Raw genomic sequence first — 17,496 nt, forward strand, 5'->3', positions numbered from 1 at the left:
GTCGTATCTATTTATTTTTCTAAGTTTTGTGTTTTTTTTCTTTCAATGAGAGACCAAAACCAGTTAAATTTACAGAACCTTCTGTTGCCATCAACGATGAATGGTGTCCTTTGTTGGAAGCCCTTACATAGGTTAAATCGATGGAGTTGAGAAGCAATTTTGTTTTGTGCATATGAACGCAAGGAGTTAGAATGAGTAAATGATACAACAACTAGTAGGTACATGCAGTTGGAGTCATGAGTCGGTACATGTAAAATTCGAAGATGCCTCGTTTGAATGTTGCTCGATGGATCTTGAGATATGTCAAGGTACAATCAACTGGTTTTTGTGCAAAAGAAGTGAAGACTACAAGCTAGTTGGATATTACCCAAAGATCAACTACTGGGTATGTGTTCAAGTTTGGTTCGGGAACAATTTCTTGGTGTAACAAAAATAGCCAACAGTAACAATCCAAGACTACCGCTAGCAAATATTATCCGTTTTAGTCTGTTACATGTCGCTGTCAACCTCACTATTTTAAAATGCGTCTACTAGGAAAAAGTTTAAGTTTCCACTCTTATAAGTAATACTTTTTTCCCCTCTCCAACCTATGTGGGATCTCACAATCCACTCTCGTTGGGGGTCTAGCGTCCTCGCTGGCACACTGCCTGGTGTCTGGCTCATATACCATTTGTAAAGAAGTTGAAGTACATTGTTAGTAGATATTGTCTCGTTGGGGGTCTAGCGTCCTCGCTGGCACACTGCCTGGTGTCTGGCTCATATACCAGTTGTAAAGAAGTTGAAGTACATTGTTAGTAGATATTGTCTGCTTTGACCTGTTATGTATTGTCGTTAGCCTCACAGTTTTAAAACACATTTAACAGGGAGATGTTTTCATACCCTCGTAAAGAATGTTTTGTCCCCCTCTCTAACCGATGTGGGATCTCACAATTGCTAGCTACAGAAGAGGAGTATAGAGCAATGGCTAAAGCAGCTCAAGAAAGTATATGACTGGAGCTCTATGTATTTTAGGGGAGAGATTTAGATATTTTAGGAGTACAAGTATAGATATTTTAGAAATAAATTTGGTAACATGGTTAGCCTCTACTATAAATACTCCTCCACCCTATTAAGTTCGTAAATAACTCCACTTTTTAATAGTTTCTACCAAATATCTTTTAACAGTCTCTTCTTAATTTGTCTTAATAAAGAGTGCGAGTGTTCCTCACAAAAGAATTGTGTTCAATATCCAACATTATCAAAAGTTGCATTATTTACTTAGCAAATGGAGTCACGGTCAAATTCCTTAGACTATCCAAACCAATATCAACGGTCTACCTGAGCGCCAGATTGAACCTTACCATGAGAGTAGTGGGAAACCAAGTCCCTGCATGTGGGTCATTCCAATTCAACAAGATAAAAGTTTAACAACATGCTTGAAGAGTTCTTGCATCACTTTATCGACGCACAATATAATAACTGAGTTAAATGCACGATTTTACTCATTGCTTCAATTGTCAACAAAACTCATTAAGGAAAGACAACCTTCGTCGTATGTGGAAAATAACCACTCATGCTCCATATCATTGATCAACCGGATGGGAAGAGTCCACGAGCCTATAACTTTACCATAAAGTGGAAGCAAACTTTTGAAGTGGCGCACACATAATTAGAAAAAGGTTCACGACGTAGGCCAATGGAGTTTCAAGGAGGTTACCAAATTCTAATCAAGCTGAGACCATAACAATTTCTATTCTAAGACAATAGGGATCAAAGACTAGTGCAGAAGTATGAAGGACGCGTCGACATCATTGAAAAAGTGGGGTAAACTTCATACTCGCCATGGATGAAAATTCACCCTATTATTCACGTGAGTAATTTAAAGCCATATTACTCAGACGATGACGTCTATAGGCGTGGCGAGCGACCTCGGATCATGATGAAGGATACAAGTGGGAAAGAAATAGAAGAGATCTTAGCCGAGCAAACACGTTACATTGGCAACCCATGGTGAAACATTCAAGAATTATTGGTCAAGTTGAAAGCGCTCCGAGACGTAGAAATCAGTTGGAAATGAATGGATAGCTTGAATTCGGCAATACATCAAATCGCTGATTTGAAGAAAGTAGACGGTTGACAGGGACATCAACCTACTAGGTGGGGAAGGATATCACGGTCATGCTTTTCCATATCATGCCAAACCCTTGTATATATATTGTATTTCTTTATTGCTTTCTTGTTGTAGTAGCTTATAATTTTGGAGTATGAAATTTCGGCAAATCATTTACGCTTGGTAGATTTGAAATGCGTCAAAATATATTATAGAGGATGTGACTAATCGTCAATTCTTCATTCTCAGAGCTATATGTTATCTAAGCTGTTGTGTTACTTTTTTTGCTTACTAGCCTATAACATTACTTTCAAACGCTATTTCAAAAATCATTTTGCCCCGTTTTTTAAAAATTTCTTTTCAAGTGGGGCTAGAGGCTTGGTAAACATTCAACCAACGAGAGCTCGATTTGAATAGGCTGACTTACTCAAGTGTGAGAATGAGTGTCAGACAATTGAGATATATATATATATATATATATTATTTTTGTTATATATATAATATCTTTAAACTAATCATTTTTATTATTTTTTTAATTTCATGATCTATCCTTATATTTTTTTTATTTTAAGAAATTCTCAACCAATGTAAATATTTTAATTGTTTTTAACTTTATGATAATGTTGAACTATATTAATATTACCATTTTTGCTTTTTATTTATTTTTTGAATTGATTTGTGAACTTTTAATTATTTTTTATATCCCAATAATTATAAATGATGGATAAATAAAAACAAACCCAACCAAAAAAATAAAGGGTTGGGTTACCGATCTAACCAATCCGAATTTTTGAGTTTGTAAAAAAAATTACTCAACCCAATCTAGACCGTGTACGCTACTAATATTACTTAACTTAATTGGTAAATATATTATTGATTACAATTAATTAATATAAACATAGTATGTTTAGCGTGTATTATTGATTACAATTTGCTACTTCCAAGTTCCTATTATTAATTAAAAAAAAAAACAATTAATTAAAAATTTGAAAAATTGTAAATTAATTCTCTCTAATATTAAAAGGAAATGGACTTGGGCTGGTAAGTTTTAGAACAAACTATTGAGCCCAATCCATAGTAGAAGAAGGAGGAGCAGCAGAAGCAGTGAAGCACCGCGGCTGCCCTTCTCGTCTCTTCAGCGGAGGAAACTGTAAGCCATGGAAGACATAGAAGACCTGCTCATCGGCGGCGGCGGAGCTCCCCCTGGTTACCGACTTCCAATATCCGCAGTCGGTGTAAAGCCGAAGAAAAAGAATAAGCTGAAACCTAATCCTGATGCTGATGATTCCAGCAGCGGGCTTTTTCCAACCCAAAATCTACTTGCACCTAAGATTCCAGGCACTCAGGTCTCTCTCTTCATTATCTCCTTTTATCGCCTTGAGTGTTTTTTTGTTTCATGTTCACATTTCTCTTGCGGATACTAATAACTTTATGCGTCGATGTAATTTGGCAGACAATTTATGTTAAAACCTTTGGATGTTCTCACAACCAGGTTAGTCCTTCACACCTTGCGTATTAAATTGATTTATATTGTTGCCTTGGCTTAAATGAATGGCTGAGTCTTTAATCCCGTTAGAGTTTGTTTATTGTATACTAATCCAAATAGAGGTTGATTGGTTATTAGTTTTTATCCTTGCAATTTGTTGTGACATGAAACTGGATTTTACTATTTCCACTGTGCATTCCCTCATTGTTTCATCTTTTATGCGTTTTATCTAAGGCTTCCAGTTGTTGTAAATTGATTTTAGAGTAAAAGTTTTCAGTGCAATGTGATAAATGTAAAACTAGAACTTTTTGCGAGTAGATCAAATGCGTGACACAGACACATCATATATTAAATCTATTATTATATTTTCTTTTCCTAATAAAGATCGGAAAAAGCTATCAATGATCCTATTTTTCAAGAGGACTAGTCCTATTTAGAGGAGAAATATAAGCAATACTACAAGCTCAATGGAGTAAAGTCGAAATCGTCAAATTATATTAATTTTTTGCCCGAGTAAGAATCTCCTGCGTAGATGTTCATCATAGAAAGCTCTTTGACAGCATTAGAAGTGTAAAAGAAACAGCAGTGTCCAAGTGCATTCTTCATGAGTTATCTTTCTTTTCTTTCTTTATGGTCTGCAATGGAAAAAAAGCTTGATGTGAGATAGGTATCACAAGTTTCTCCTGTTTTGGACGAACCCAAGAAATTCTTGTTTCAAAAGCACAAATATTTAATAGATGATTCATGTTCATGTTCTCACTTTTATGTAGAATGCATCTGTCATGAGGGAGGAAAAATACTGATGAGGTCTTCTCTTGTATCATTGGTGATTAATTTAAAATAATATAATGAAAGTTTGAGGATAGTATTTTGGATTGGAGAATCAACTTACCAAAGCTGAATGTACTATGGATAAATGTGGTTAAAGCTCTTATGTCGTGGTTGGGAGGAATGAAATAATTTTCAATAATAAACAACCTTCTTGGGCTGATGGTTTTTGAATCTCCAAGATTAAAGGCTTCATCATGATGTTCTCTCTCCAAGTATTTTGCTGTTCTTTTTTACAAGATATATGTTTAAATTGAGATGTTTTTAGTTTTCCATTTTAATTGTCTATTTATTTACTACTTTTCTTCTCTCAATGGTGCGTTCTATGTCACCATTGCTAAAATAAAAAATGGATACAATTTTCATCATTGTTTTTTTTTCAACAACAGAGTGACAGTGAATATATGGCTGGTCAGCTTTCAGCATTTGGTTATTTGTTAAGCGAGAATCCTGAAGAGGCAGACTTGTGGCTCATAAATACGTATGATCTGTTCCTTCAAATTTTACCATTTCTTATTTTGTCTTAATTTTATAGAAATGTTCAGTGAAAATTTCTTTCTTAGTTGCCAGAAAATGTAAGTTGCCTGTGAATCCTTTCTAACGGTTTTATGTGCCTCTAATGTGCATTGTTGGCCTTAGTGTAATATTCGTCTCTGCGTCATTTATTCAGTAAATTGTTCTCTTTTCCAGGTTGGTTATTACATCTTCTTAAGGACATTAACCTTTAACTTCCTCTACATAGTGTCCACTCTGCATTATTGTTCTTTGATGTAGATAGCTGTGCGTATATGTGCTTTGACACAGATATATATTTTTGCATATACAGTCATGATTTTTTTTCCCTTTCTCCACTTATAAAAGAGACAATATTTGGAATTCTGAACTAATAGCCTGATAACTATTTTTTCAGTTGCACAGTTAAATCCCCTAGTCAATCTGCTATGGACACTCTAATAACAAAATGCAAAAATGCGAAAAAGCCTCTTGTGGTAGCTGGGTGTGTACCACAAGGTAGTCGAGATTTAAAAGAGCTAGAAGGGGTCAGTATAGTAGGAGTCCAGCAGATTGACCGTGTGGTAGAAGTTGTGGAAGAGACACTGAAGGGTCATGAAGTAAGGCTATTGAATCGCAAGACATTGCCAGCGCTTGACCTCCCAAAAGTGCGAATTGTTTCCTGTTCTAGCCTTTTGAGTCTTCTATTTGAGTTTGATTTAAGAAGCTTCTTTAACTTATATTATCTTTGTCTTACCCTTTCGCTAACTATTAAAGAAGTTTATTTTGATTTTGAATTTTGAACAGGTGAGAAAGAATAAGTTCATTGAAATACTACCAATCAATGTTGGCTGTTTAGGTGCTTGCACTTATTGCAAGACAAAACATGCTCGTGGTCACTTGGGAAGTTACACAGTAGATAGCCTTGTAAGGACTTTAAACTAATGTATGGTTTTTGTTAAACATATGTCCCGTTTTTTCAGTTAGAAACTTAATGTTGTTCGATCTGAAGAAACATCTGCTAAAACTGTATTTTCAGGTAAATCGTGTAAGAACTGTCATCAATGAAGGAGTCCGGGAAATATGGTTGAGCAGTGAAGATACTGGGGCATATGGTACTTTACTCTACTTCCATAGAAATATATATCGTGTTGATTGAATTATTTTATCAGAAGAGAACATTGAATCCATAGAAATATGTAGAGTAGGATTTTCAAAAAATGTTAATATCAATTAAGATTTATGGCCCAAAACCATCAAAATTTTGAATGAAAATTATTTCTTCATCACTATGGACATCTCAATTTTTCCAATTATCATTTTTTAAAAATGGATATGCATTATAAAAAATAGTTTAAAATTTTTGAGGAATTAATTGCGTGCTTTTATTGTTGAGAATATTCTCTCTTGGGGTCGAGGGGACCAATTATGGTTCTTTTTATGAAAATTAAAGTGTGCTCTCTCCCTCCCTCACTCACCTCCTTGTGGGGTTGGTGGACCAGTTATGTTTATTTCCTCCTCTCTCTTTCGGGAGACATCTCTTTATTATTCTTAGGTTGCTATACTTGAATCAATGAGGATTTCGTAAGCTTCTTTCAGTGCCGATTCTCTCCCTCTCTCCACCAATCCACCACCTCGCCCCCATAAAAAACCATGGCCAAACTCACACCACCCAACCCTGACCATGGCGATAAACCCACCATTGTAGAAGAAAATTGTTACTATCAAAAGGAAGTACTCTTAGGGTTGGACAATATCAAACGAATAGAGTAAAGGTCTCAGAATTTACGCAAAAAAGGCTTTCTTCATATACCTTTACATTGGGAACCTTTGAAATGGTTGTTACTACCACACATACCTATGCTCCTTTAAATGGGAAGTTCTTTAGGGAAGAGTGGTTTACCCAATGGGTTATCTGAGTTGAAAAAATTGCAAACAAGAAAGATACTCTTGTTGAGGTCGCCCTTCTACATACCAAGGAGGTTAAACAAACTCTTTGTACCTATCGATGCAGAATGAAAAGGCTGGGATGTTTTTTATAATCTCATAGCTAACTACCCTGCCTTACCATTAAAGGTGGTTTACCAACCTAAAATCCTCCATCCTTGAACAAGACTACTAATGAACCTTCTCTTAAACCCTTTTACCTACCGAAGACTTCCAATGAACCTACTCTTAAACCCTTTTACCTATTGAAAATTCTTCCCCCGCTCCACTGTCATTAAATGGTAGTCTTGTTGAAGGATTGAGGGTTTTAGGTTGGACTTCTTATTGGGATTTTGCTATGATTGTCACTAGAAGAAACTTTCATGATAGTTTGTACAAGATTTTTAATGGCCCTATTTTTCATAATAAAGTAGAAATGTCACTACATGCACGATATGCCTAATATGTGCAAAAATTCATTAGAACAATCACAAGTAAACGTTACCATGGACTTAAACGTTTGCAAAATTCATTTAAAATGAAGGTAAAAGTGATGTTAACAATAATAACGGAAATCAAAATAGCAAGAATTTCAAATGAATGGAAACACCCTGATCTAATCTAAAGGGTACAGCGTTAAATGTAAATGCGACTACCCTAACTCCATTCCCATGGCCTCCACAACGACGCTATCATCCGTACAAAGGTGCATTACCTTTACCTGAAAAAGAAGTATCAGTGACTTGAGTATTTATAGGAATACTCAGTAAGTAGCCTTATTGTTGAGGTCGTGAAATATAATCACATGTAATCATGATGGGACCTATTTTTTTCATAAAAACATCATGGTCTTGAACTCTACTTTTCAGTTCGGACGAAAGTGGATGTGTAGTATTTCTCTACACGGCCCACGCACGCGCACATGGACCCTCCAAGTGGGCTTGTATACATACCTCTTAGGTTTGGCCTTTGACTAGCGCACACTCACGCTGTCGGAGCCACAAAGGGAAAAGAGCTTGCATAATATCATGGGGTACATAAATATCGTAATGTATGCACCCATACAAATCATAACGGGGAAGCATCTTGATGCACGTGACATACAAAATGCATGAGGTTCCATAGTATCAAATCATGACATGTACTTATGATGTAAGTTGTACCTCCATTCTTTTCATGACATAGCATTCTAATGAGACATGCAACGTATACTAATCATATCTTTCATGGTTAACATATATGGTTTATCAATGTTTCGTAGGCATAGAGTGAACATGCTAACATAATACATGGTATGACATATGGAGGTTCATGCATCATATAATGTAATTAGGCAGAGCCAATCGAGGCTTCAACAATCATGTAATGTGGATGAGTTGTCAAACTAAAAAGTCAAGGAAAAGCCAAGCAGTAACACTACAACTCAACCAGGAATCATGCCAAAGAGAGGTTGAGAGACCATTACCAGGACTTCTCTGAGCACAATTAGCTAGGTCAATAGATGAACAAATAAAACCAAGATACGAACTAAACCCCTCCAAATATGTCGAGGCAAAAGACAATTGTTCTCTGAAGAATAATTATTTTGTTATTCTTCTTTCCCTTGCTTTTCAGTGCTTTTGTTTTTATTTTAAAATTTCAACAATAGGTTGGTCTAATGATCAAAACAAAAACTATCCATTGAGATACAATCGAAGTCATATATAATCTTCAATATATCTCTAAGTCTAGATCTTGTATATTTGTTTGGGTGGTCGTTTGTAAGATTAGTAAAAACACGACATGGTGATCTATAGGTTGAAGAGAACCATTGACTGGTTTTGTATCATGATAATTTTCCATATTGGGTGATACATTTTTTCTAATAATATGAAATTTGAACCTTGAAAAGAGGCATACATGTTATCCAAGGATCACTAAGATCATAAAATGTGTCCTTGTCTATAAAGTATCGTCACTTGTAAAAGGGCCAAGTATCAATGTCAGACTTATATCACACTTAGACACGTTGTCGACACATGTTTGACATTGTTTTGCATGCTATTATAGTTTTTTTATATTATTTTTCATTTTGTGGCATGGCAAGGACATGCTCGGACACAACTAGGGACACAGAAAGACACGGTTAAGACATGTAATGCCAATTTTTTTTAAGTTTCAAGTCTTTTTAAGATCATTTAAAAGAAAGCCCACTCCGCATATAAACCTCAAAATATTAGGGTTTCTTACCATCATCTTCCAACCTCAAATCTTGCATCCACGACAAGAAAAAGAATCCTTAAGAAAAATCCTTCACAACTGCTCATCAACGACAACAATGAATGACAGTTGTTGGTTGTCGTTGACCACTAGTGACCATTGGTGGAGAGGACAAGGATGGGGAAAATATGTAGTATGTAGAAAACTTGTTTTGTTTGATTCTATCTTGTAGTTTTCTGCGTAAGACTTGTTGAACATTGAATATTGTTGATGTGGTAGTTTTTTGTGTAAGACTTATTGAATATTGGATATAGTTGATGTTGTTTGTTAATTGTTATCTTATCATTATCTTTTTAATAAATTTTATGGATGTTCTTTTGATGTTTAAATGTAGAACGTTACATTAGAAGTATTAAATATTCATAACATGTCCAATTATACACATTTTAAAAAATAAAACAAATGTTTCCCCAATGTGTTGTGTCCTACTTTTTTGGAAATTGATATGTCGCAATGTTCATGTCGTGTCGTTTCCACGTTGCATGTTCTTGCCTGTGCTTTTTTTTTTTGTCCTTGCTAATATCATATGATGAAATAGGCCGTGACATTGGGGTCAATCTTCCAATTTTGTTAAATGCAATTGTTGCCGAGCTTCCTCCTGATGCAAGCACAATGCTTCGGATTGGGATGACAAATCCTCCTTTCATTCTTGAGCATTTGAAAGAGATAGCTAATGTTTTGTGTCATCCATGTGTATACTCCTTCTTGCATGTGCCAGTTCAATCTGGGAGTGACACAATCTTAAGTGTAAGTATTGTCTATACCTAAATTTTCTTAGATTTGTTTTTAGTGACTTGAGGCCAGTACAGTTTTTAGGAAGGAAATTACTTGTAGTCCTAATCATTACATTTTCTCTCAGGCAATGAATCGAGAATATACAGTCAGTGAGTTCAGGACTGTAGTAGATACCTTAACTGAGCTTGTTCCTGGGATGCAGGTCGCAACTGATATAATATGTGGATTTCCTGGTTAGTAAGTGGGTTTGAGGCGATTGATTGATCCCTATACTTATATTGTTGTCTCTCTATGGGTTTGCATGGGTTTTTATTCTTTGCATACTGTTTTGGATGGGAAATGAAACTTTCTCTTCATTGATTTCCTTGTTGCAAAACACCAACCGCTGAAACAGTGTAATCTATAAAATTATTGTTCTCCTCAAAGATGCAATATTTGAGCTATTAACTTGCAAACATTTTAAAATATTGATTTTCATAACGGTCAACTATATTGATTATTATGAAAATGTAACCCTTTGGCCTTGTGGGATACCTCGTCTCCCCTCTTTTTGTAATAGTTCCTCTTGTTAATTTTACTGTCTCGTTTCCTTGTTCAATTATTTATTTATTTATTATTATTTATATATATATCTGAAAAATACTAAAGTTCAAGTATGAATGGTTTGTTTTGGTCGCCATGCGGCAGTGTGAAGATTATTTCTGTTAGGTTTGTCGGGGCCTTTATCCTCCATTTTTTGCTTTGTATCATCTTGAATGTTTATCTCCTCCAATGTTGTATACAACATTAATTTGCATTGTGTGGAGCATAATATCTTAAAATTTTATTACATGTGAATGATTGCCCAACTTTTGTTAATTCTGTGGTGTCTCAGGGGAAACGGATGAAGATTTTTGTGAAACTATCAACCTTATTAAAGAGTACAAATTACCCCAAGTTCATATCTCACAGTTCTATCCTCGACCAGGTATGGCATCATGTTCAAGCCTCCTTATTTCTTTGCATAGACTTTAACTAAAGAAGGTAACAGTTAGACTTGAATCCTAATGACTAGCTTAATAATCCTCTATCTCAAAGTAGGATGAACCTTGTGCTATTCCTTGTGTATTATTCAGGAGACACATCACATGCTTAAAATGTTTATTTCCCAGGATGTGGCGATACGATTACCTAGGAAGCATATATATATATATATATATATATATTTTTTTTGGTTAATCCAAACATTTTTATATCCCTTCTCATTTAGTTTTCTTGTTGTTGCTTGCAACTTATTAGGACCAAGGTTTTTTAATTTATTAATTTGTCTAATTTTTTTTTCTTAACATGACTGAGAAAAATAGAAGAAAGCAAAAGGGCCTCAAAAAACAACCTAGAACAAATTCCTGAAAAAAAAAAACCTAACTAAACATAAAGGGATTCAAACCAAAAGAATAAAGCCGAAGAGACATTGAACGAAGAATCACATTTCGTTTTGTTTGGAAGGTTCTTTTTTTTTTTTTTGTTAGGATGGTAGAAATTCAACATTTCTTTGTCTAATTTTAAAGAGCAACTGCTACTTATGGATCCCTCTATCATACAAACAACCTATTTTATACTTATTCAGATGAAACATTGTGATACTAGCCTCAACAAATGATTGAATGACTAAGATGGTTATTCATGCATGTGCAAAATCCAGCAATCAAAGAGTTTGCCCATGTTACCTTAGAAGAACCCTGGCTGTAGCAATTTCTTTCATTAAATTGATTGTCTTGGATATATCTGGCTAGACTAGGTTTTGGAACTTCTCCTTTTGATTCTAAGTAAATAGAATGTGATTACTTAAACTAATATTTCCAGCCGTCAACTATTTAAAATGAAAAAAACAGTATGCTCCTCTCTTGTCCTTCAGGGACACCTGCTGCTAGGATGAAGAAAGTTCCAAGTGCTATTGTCAAGAAACGAAGCCGCGAGTTGACTTCGGTTTTTGAAGCTTTTACTCCATATAATGGAATGGAGGGCAGAGTGGAAAGAATTTGGATTACAGAAATTGCAGCTGATGGAATTCACTTGGTAAGAAAGCGATGCTGTCTAGTGTATTTGTTTCTAATTCTTCCATGTATTTGCCTACAGTTGTCTCAGGTGGCTGCTTCTACACAAAATAGTTGGGACAATGGTGAGAAAAAATGTTTGGATCAGTTTCAGGCCCAAATTTGATTCATCAAGGCTGTTTAATTGACCTTTTAGCTAGTGTAAATGAAATTCTATTTACAGTAACAAACAAGAAAAGGGAGAAAATAGGGAGAGAAAAAAAACTGGTAAAATTCACTGTTAACATTTTGAGAATCCATATAAAATTTTAGACTCAGTCTGCCGCTTAGCAAATTTAGAAAATATTTATTGGAAAGAGTAAAAAGAAAGATAGAAAATATCTACTGGCGGAGTAATCAATCAGTAAACATTTTAATTCACCATGTTCTACACGAGGAAAAACCCAGCTGTACCATCTGTTGGCCTTTAAGTGAAATAGAATTAGATAACCTGACCAAAATTAGGATTTCAAGACATTAAGGACTTTTGCATTTCTACGTAGCATTTAATAACTATGTTTTTTTTTTTTTTAACAAGACACAAAATATTTCATTGAATTAATTAAGAGTCTAGCAAATATCTTGACCATTGAGAAACCTTCCATCATTCCACCTCAAAACAATCAACCCAATATTTAAATATAAGTAGGCTCTATTAATCTTAGTTCATTTTAAACATTCTTCAAAACAAAGGATTTTCTTCAAACATGTCTTATTTGACGTTGCTTCTTTTGACAATATGTAGTTGCCTTGTTCATGAGCGAGTTAAATTTTATTCATTCTTTCATATACGTATAATACTATTTACATTAGCTTAGACCATTCCTAACCCAAGGCCTGGGCTGTGGAATGCCTGTTCTGTGTACGCTTTACACTCTTGCAGTTAAGACCATCCAAGTTAACACTATCTTGTGGTGAACTTGGATAGGAATAAATAGTAAACCTTTAGAAGGTAAGCTTAGATCGTGAGCTGAAGTATGGGCTGAAGTCTTTGGTTATGTTAAGTTTGTGATGTAGTATATTAGCCGACTAGGGATAATCTTGTAATTTTTGGCTGAGTTTGTTAATTGTTAGTTGTTAGTTGGGTGTAGGTAAATGGTTTTGGTAGTTGAATTAGTTTGTTAATTGATTGCTTTGTTTGTAACTGGGTTTTACTTAGCTTGTCAGTTGGCATCCAGAGGATAGTCTCTTGTAAGGACTTTGGAATAGTAATAAAAAAGATGGTTGTCCTTGGTTCTATTTTTTGGATGCGAGGTTGCATCATTTTTTTGTATGGAGAACGGAGAAGTAGCTTGGCCAAGAAAGATGACAAGCAAGAGTCCGAATGGTTGGGAATGAAAGTTCAGTGAGCTTTCAATGCTGGTGTCGGAATAGCTTAGACCTTCCACCAATTCCATTAAGGAGATTCCCAGCTTTTAATGATTGATAAATTGATTGTAGTTCTCAATGTAGCTTACAGAAGGCTATTTGAAGCCTCACAAGAAGACCGTGATTGAAGAAGAAATGAGTGGAAATTCAGTTGCATTTGTACTCACTTAGTTGATTCACATTCATACAAGCCTGAGATTTTCACACGTAAGAAAGTAGTGAAAAGCATCAATATTCCATGGGAGAGAAATCAGAAATCAGTCGTTAATTTATAAGTTCTGCAAAATTTCACCTTTGAAATTTAACAAAACCTTTAGAAAAGGCCAAATTCTCTCGGACAATTGATTGAAGAAAATGTTATTAGTTCTGGATCTAGGTTTGGAGAGATCTTGGGAGGAAACTTGTGGTAGGCTAGAAAGGGACAACATAATTTTTAGCGAGCGGAGAGATTTTGAAGGAAGTTTGGGAGGTTGCTTGGTTTGCCTTCCCGTGGGAATCCTTCCATTGGAGTTTCTTTTATTGTTAGCTTTGTTTCATTCCTTTGAATTGGAATACCATCCTGTCGTTAATTGTAAACTGGTTCTTAATCAATTTCAATTCCCATATGCATTTTAGTGCATCATGGAAGGGAACTTCCTTTTCTGAGCCATCTCATAAAACTGCTGTTTTTACATACTTTTGATCATCTAATGTTTCAAAGAACTGTTGTTTCTTTTTCGATAAGCTCAATTTATATTGCTCCCCCAGGTTGGCCATACCAAGGGATACATACAGGTGCTAGTAATTGGCCCTGAAGCTATGCTGGGAACTTCTGCTTTGGTGAAGATAACATCCGTTGGAAGATGGTCTGTTTTCGGGGAAGTGATTGAAACCATCGTCACCAAACATCATAAAACAACTGCTCTCGAAGACATGCCGATCCAAGCCAAAGTTCCTCCCTGCTCTAATGCTCATGAAACATGTGCATGTTCTGTGGAACCCGAAGCTTGCGCTTGTGGAGCAGAAAGCTGCTGCAAAGGACCAGTTGCTCTGGATGAGAAAGATGATTCTTCAAGAAATATCCCACTGCCTGAAGAGCCCAAACGGAAGAATCTGGTTGAGTGGCTATTGCGGAAACGGAAGAGCCACGTGCCCAAAAGGGAGGAAAGGGAAAGTCCGGTAGTGTCCGAGAGAAAGCAGGCGTCGGCTGGAGGAAGCATGAGTGAGTGGGGCGTCGTTGATAGGATTCTTGTTGGAGGAATACTAATCAGTATCTTCACAATTGTTGGTCTGCTGTTTCATCTTGGATCCACGACACTCTCCTCCAGTTGATGATATTAATGATATTATACAATGCTAATTTGTATTGAACCATATTTAAGTTTGTAATGAGAGCTATAATCCATCATATCTTCATCTTCCTTTTTCAACTTTCATCTATGTAGATCGTGTTTTGACGGTCACAATTTCGGAAGTACATGGAATAATCGAATTAACCAATTTTGGAGGGATGATAATCTAAAGTTCTTGGATTTTATTAATGTATTTAAAGATTTTATTTATTTATTTTAAGGTTACAATTTATATAGTGACTACTTATACTATGGTCTTCACTACTTATACTATGAATGTTACAATTTATACCGTGCATGGTCTTCACTACTTATACTATGAATGTTACAATTTATACCGTGCATGAACTTGATGCTTAATGAGGCGGTCATTAATTGAGTAGAGCAATATTGTAAGAAATAATGCATTTCAACGTTAATGTTTTATAAGCTATTTTCTTCTTAATCTAATTTTATGTGATTTTCAAATAAGTTAGGTTAAATATTAGGAATACGAACAAAATTATCAAGAAACTTATGCATAGCTTGATATGTTCAAAATAATTATCTACAAATGGTTGGTTGATATAGACTTAATTTTCATTAGTCTAGAAGTGCATCATATCCTACTAAGAGAGTGTCACCAACAACGGGTATCATAGCGATCTTGCTGTAGCAAGAATGGCAGCAAAAAGACAAGTTGATAACTTTGTTCAACCCGTCATCCCGAGATTTGCTAATCACTATAATCATTGGGCAATGTTGAAGGGCCACTTGTACATGTATCTATACATGTACAAGTGACTCTTTCACACATGTATTTATTCATGCAGAGAGGTCATGGACGAGAGGCTGTAGTTTCTTATAAATATTATTACTTATATATTTCAAAATCTAAGATTTTGAAACTATGAATTTAATATTTGAATTAAAACTATGTTGAACCTTTTTACGTAGAAGATTATATTATAATTTAAAATTTAATTTTTTAGATATTATGTTGATAATGGATAATATATTATATTTTTGTTTACATTTTTTTAATACAAAATTATATTGTAAAATGAAAATGATGTATTAAAAAAGTTTTGTCAAAAAATAATTTAAAAATGAGAAAAAAATTCTCGTGGAAATACGATCTCCACAAAAATAAATAAAAAAGTTCGTGGGCACGAGAATCGAAATGGGAAAGGAAAAGTTGTGATAAATAAATAAAGATAAAAGCGGAAATTTGTAAAGAAAAAACTTTTATTTTATTTGGACGATGACTTGGATTATTTTCGAACATTTTGGATTGGAGAACCATTATAGGAGAGAAGACGTTGAAAGAATTTTAGAGGGTTCTTCATATTATATTACATTTTTATTACATTTTTTATTTTATATCTGAATTTCTGCATATGAAATTAATGCATGCATGGGTGACGCCACTAATTTAAGTTAAAAAAAATTAGAGACATACATATTAAATCAGTAACTTTCTCTCGAGATGATTCCTTGTCACCATTCATCATCGTCTCTTGTTGCGCCTCCTCAACCTCTGACCGCTCAAGCTTTAACCACTTGCAAAGTTGGGGTTGATCCTAAGACGAGGAAGGATCATCTTTCTTTCTTACGCCACATGATGTCGATTATTGGTGCGAAGCTTCATCGTTCTTATCTTAAAGTATTCATTCATGTTAACTTATGATTTTTTGGTTCAATAGTTGTTGGTCAAGGATCAAACTGGTTATCATTTGAATGTAGGGTTTGGTCTAGGTCGAATTGGACCCATAATGGTTGCGATTGCTAACGAAAATCTACGAGATAAGGAATCTTCCTATTACATATAAATGTTTTTGCATTTTGAATTGTTGGACGTGCATACATTTGTATAGCTTTGTGACGTGTGATTATGATATATGATTGAAGAACATGATAGATGGCGTGTTGTATGTTTTTGATAACTACTACCATGCTCACTTTAAAGAGTTTACACGTTCTACTTTTTGGATAATTAGCCACGAAAGTTACTTTAAAGAGCAATTGCGAACGAACGATTGAGTGGCAAAGATTACATGTTATGTCTTTTGGGTAATTAGTCATCCATGACCACTTTAAAATCATTCAAGCTTGACATTAATCTTACTTGTGGAGTGATTCGAATCTCAAATAAGTGCTATGGAGTAATAAGTTCGATTGAAGCTTAGAATCTGGAGTAATAAGTTCGATTGAAGCTTAGAATCTATGTCTTATCTAGTAAGTTCAATGCTTATCGTTATGCTTAATTGAATGAGACCGAATTTGGGGTGTTAGGATCACACAACAACGCACACACTCGATCTAGATGAACACAAAAAACAGGATAGAGAAAATGCAAGGAGAACTGGCTATAGGTATGACCAACAATCCTCTCCCGCCTCGCGAATCACGACTCTCCACAATGGTATCATACTGTCCACTTTGAGTATAAGCTCTTATTAATTTGCTTTGGGCTTCCCAAGAGGTCTCATAACAATTGCTTATAAATTCATGATCCTTCCTTACATTAGCCAATGTGGGACTCCCTTCCAACTATCCTCAATCATGGACGAAAGAATGTAGTTTCTTATAAATATTATTACTTATATATTCTAAAATCTAAGATTTTGAAACTATGAATTTAATATTTAAATTAAAACTACAATGAACCTTTTTAGAGTGGAAGACTATATTATAATTTAAAATTTAATTTTTTTAGGTATTAGGTTGATAATGAATAATATATTATATTTTTATTTACATCTTTTTAATATAAAATTATATTGTAAAATGAAAATGATTTATTAAAAAAGTTTGGTCAAAATATAATTAAAAAAATGAGAAAAAATTCTCATGGAAATTCGATCTCCACATAAATATAGAAAAAGTTGTGATGAATAAGTAAAGATAAAAGGGGAAATTTATAAAGAA

At 34.6% G+C, this 17,496-nt stretch overlaps 1 protein-coding gene across 1 annotated transcript; it reads left to right on the forward strand.

The window, feature by feature from the left end:
- The first annotated feature begins 3,176 nt into the window (after positions 1 to 3,176).
- On the forward strand, positions 3,177 to 14,779 carry LOC111788699 (threonylcarbamoyladenosine tRNA methylthiotransferase). Its single transcript, XM_023669142.1, has 11 exons — positions 3,177 to 3,435; positions 3,543 to 3,581; positions 4,793 to 4,884; positions 5,314 to 5,563; positions 5,703 to 5,822; positions 5,935 to 6,010; positions 9,619 to 9,827; positions 9,940 to 10,048; positions 10,690 to 10,782; positions 11,710 to 11,870; positions 14,003 to 14,779. The coding sequence occupies exons 1-11, from the start codon at positions 3,247 to 3,249 to the stop codon at positions 14,564 to 14,566; spliced, it is 1,902 nt and encodes a 633-aa protein (XP_023524910.1). The 5' UTR covers positions 3,177 to 3,246; the 3' UTR covers positions 14,567 to 14,779.
- Positions 14,780 to 17,496: the final 2,717 nt, after the last annotated feature.

The sequence above is a fragment of the Cucurbita pepo genome, chromosome LG02 (genome assembly GCF_002806865.2).
Source record: "Cucurbita pepo subsp. pepo cultivar mu-cu-16 chromosome LG02, ASM280686v2, whole genome shotgun sequence".
Classification (NCBI taxonomy): Eukaryota; Viridiplantae; Streptophyta; class Magnoliopsida; order Cucurbitales; family Cucurbitaceae; genus Cucurbita; species Cucurbita pepo.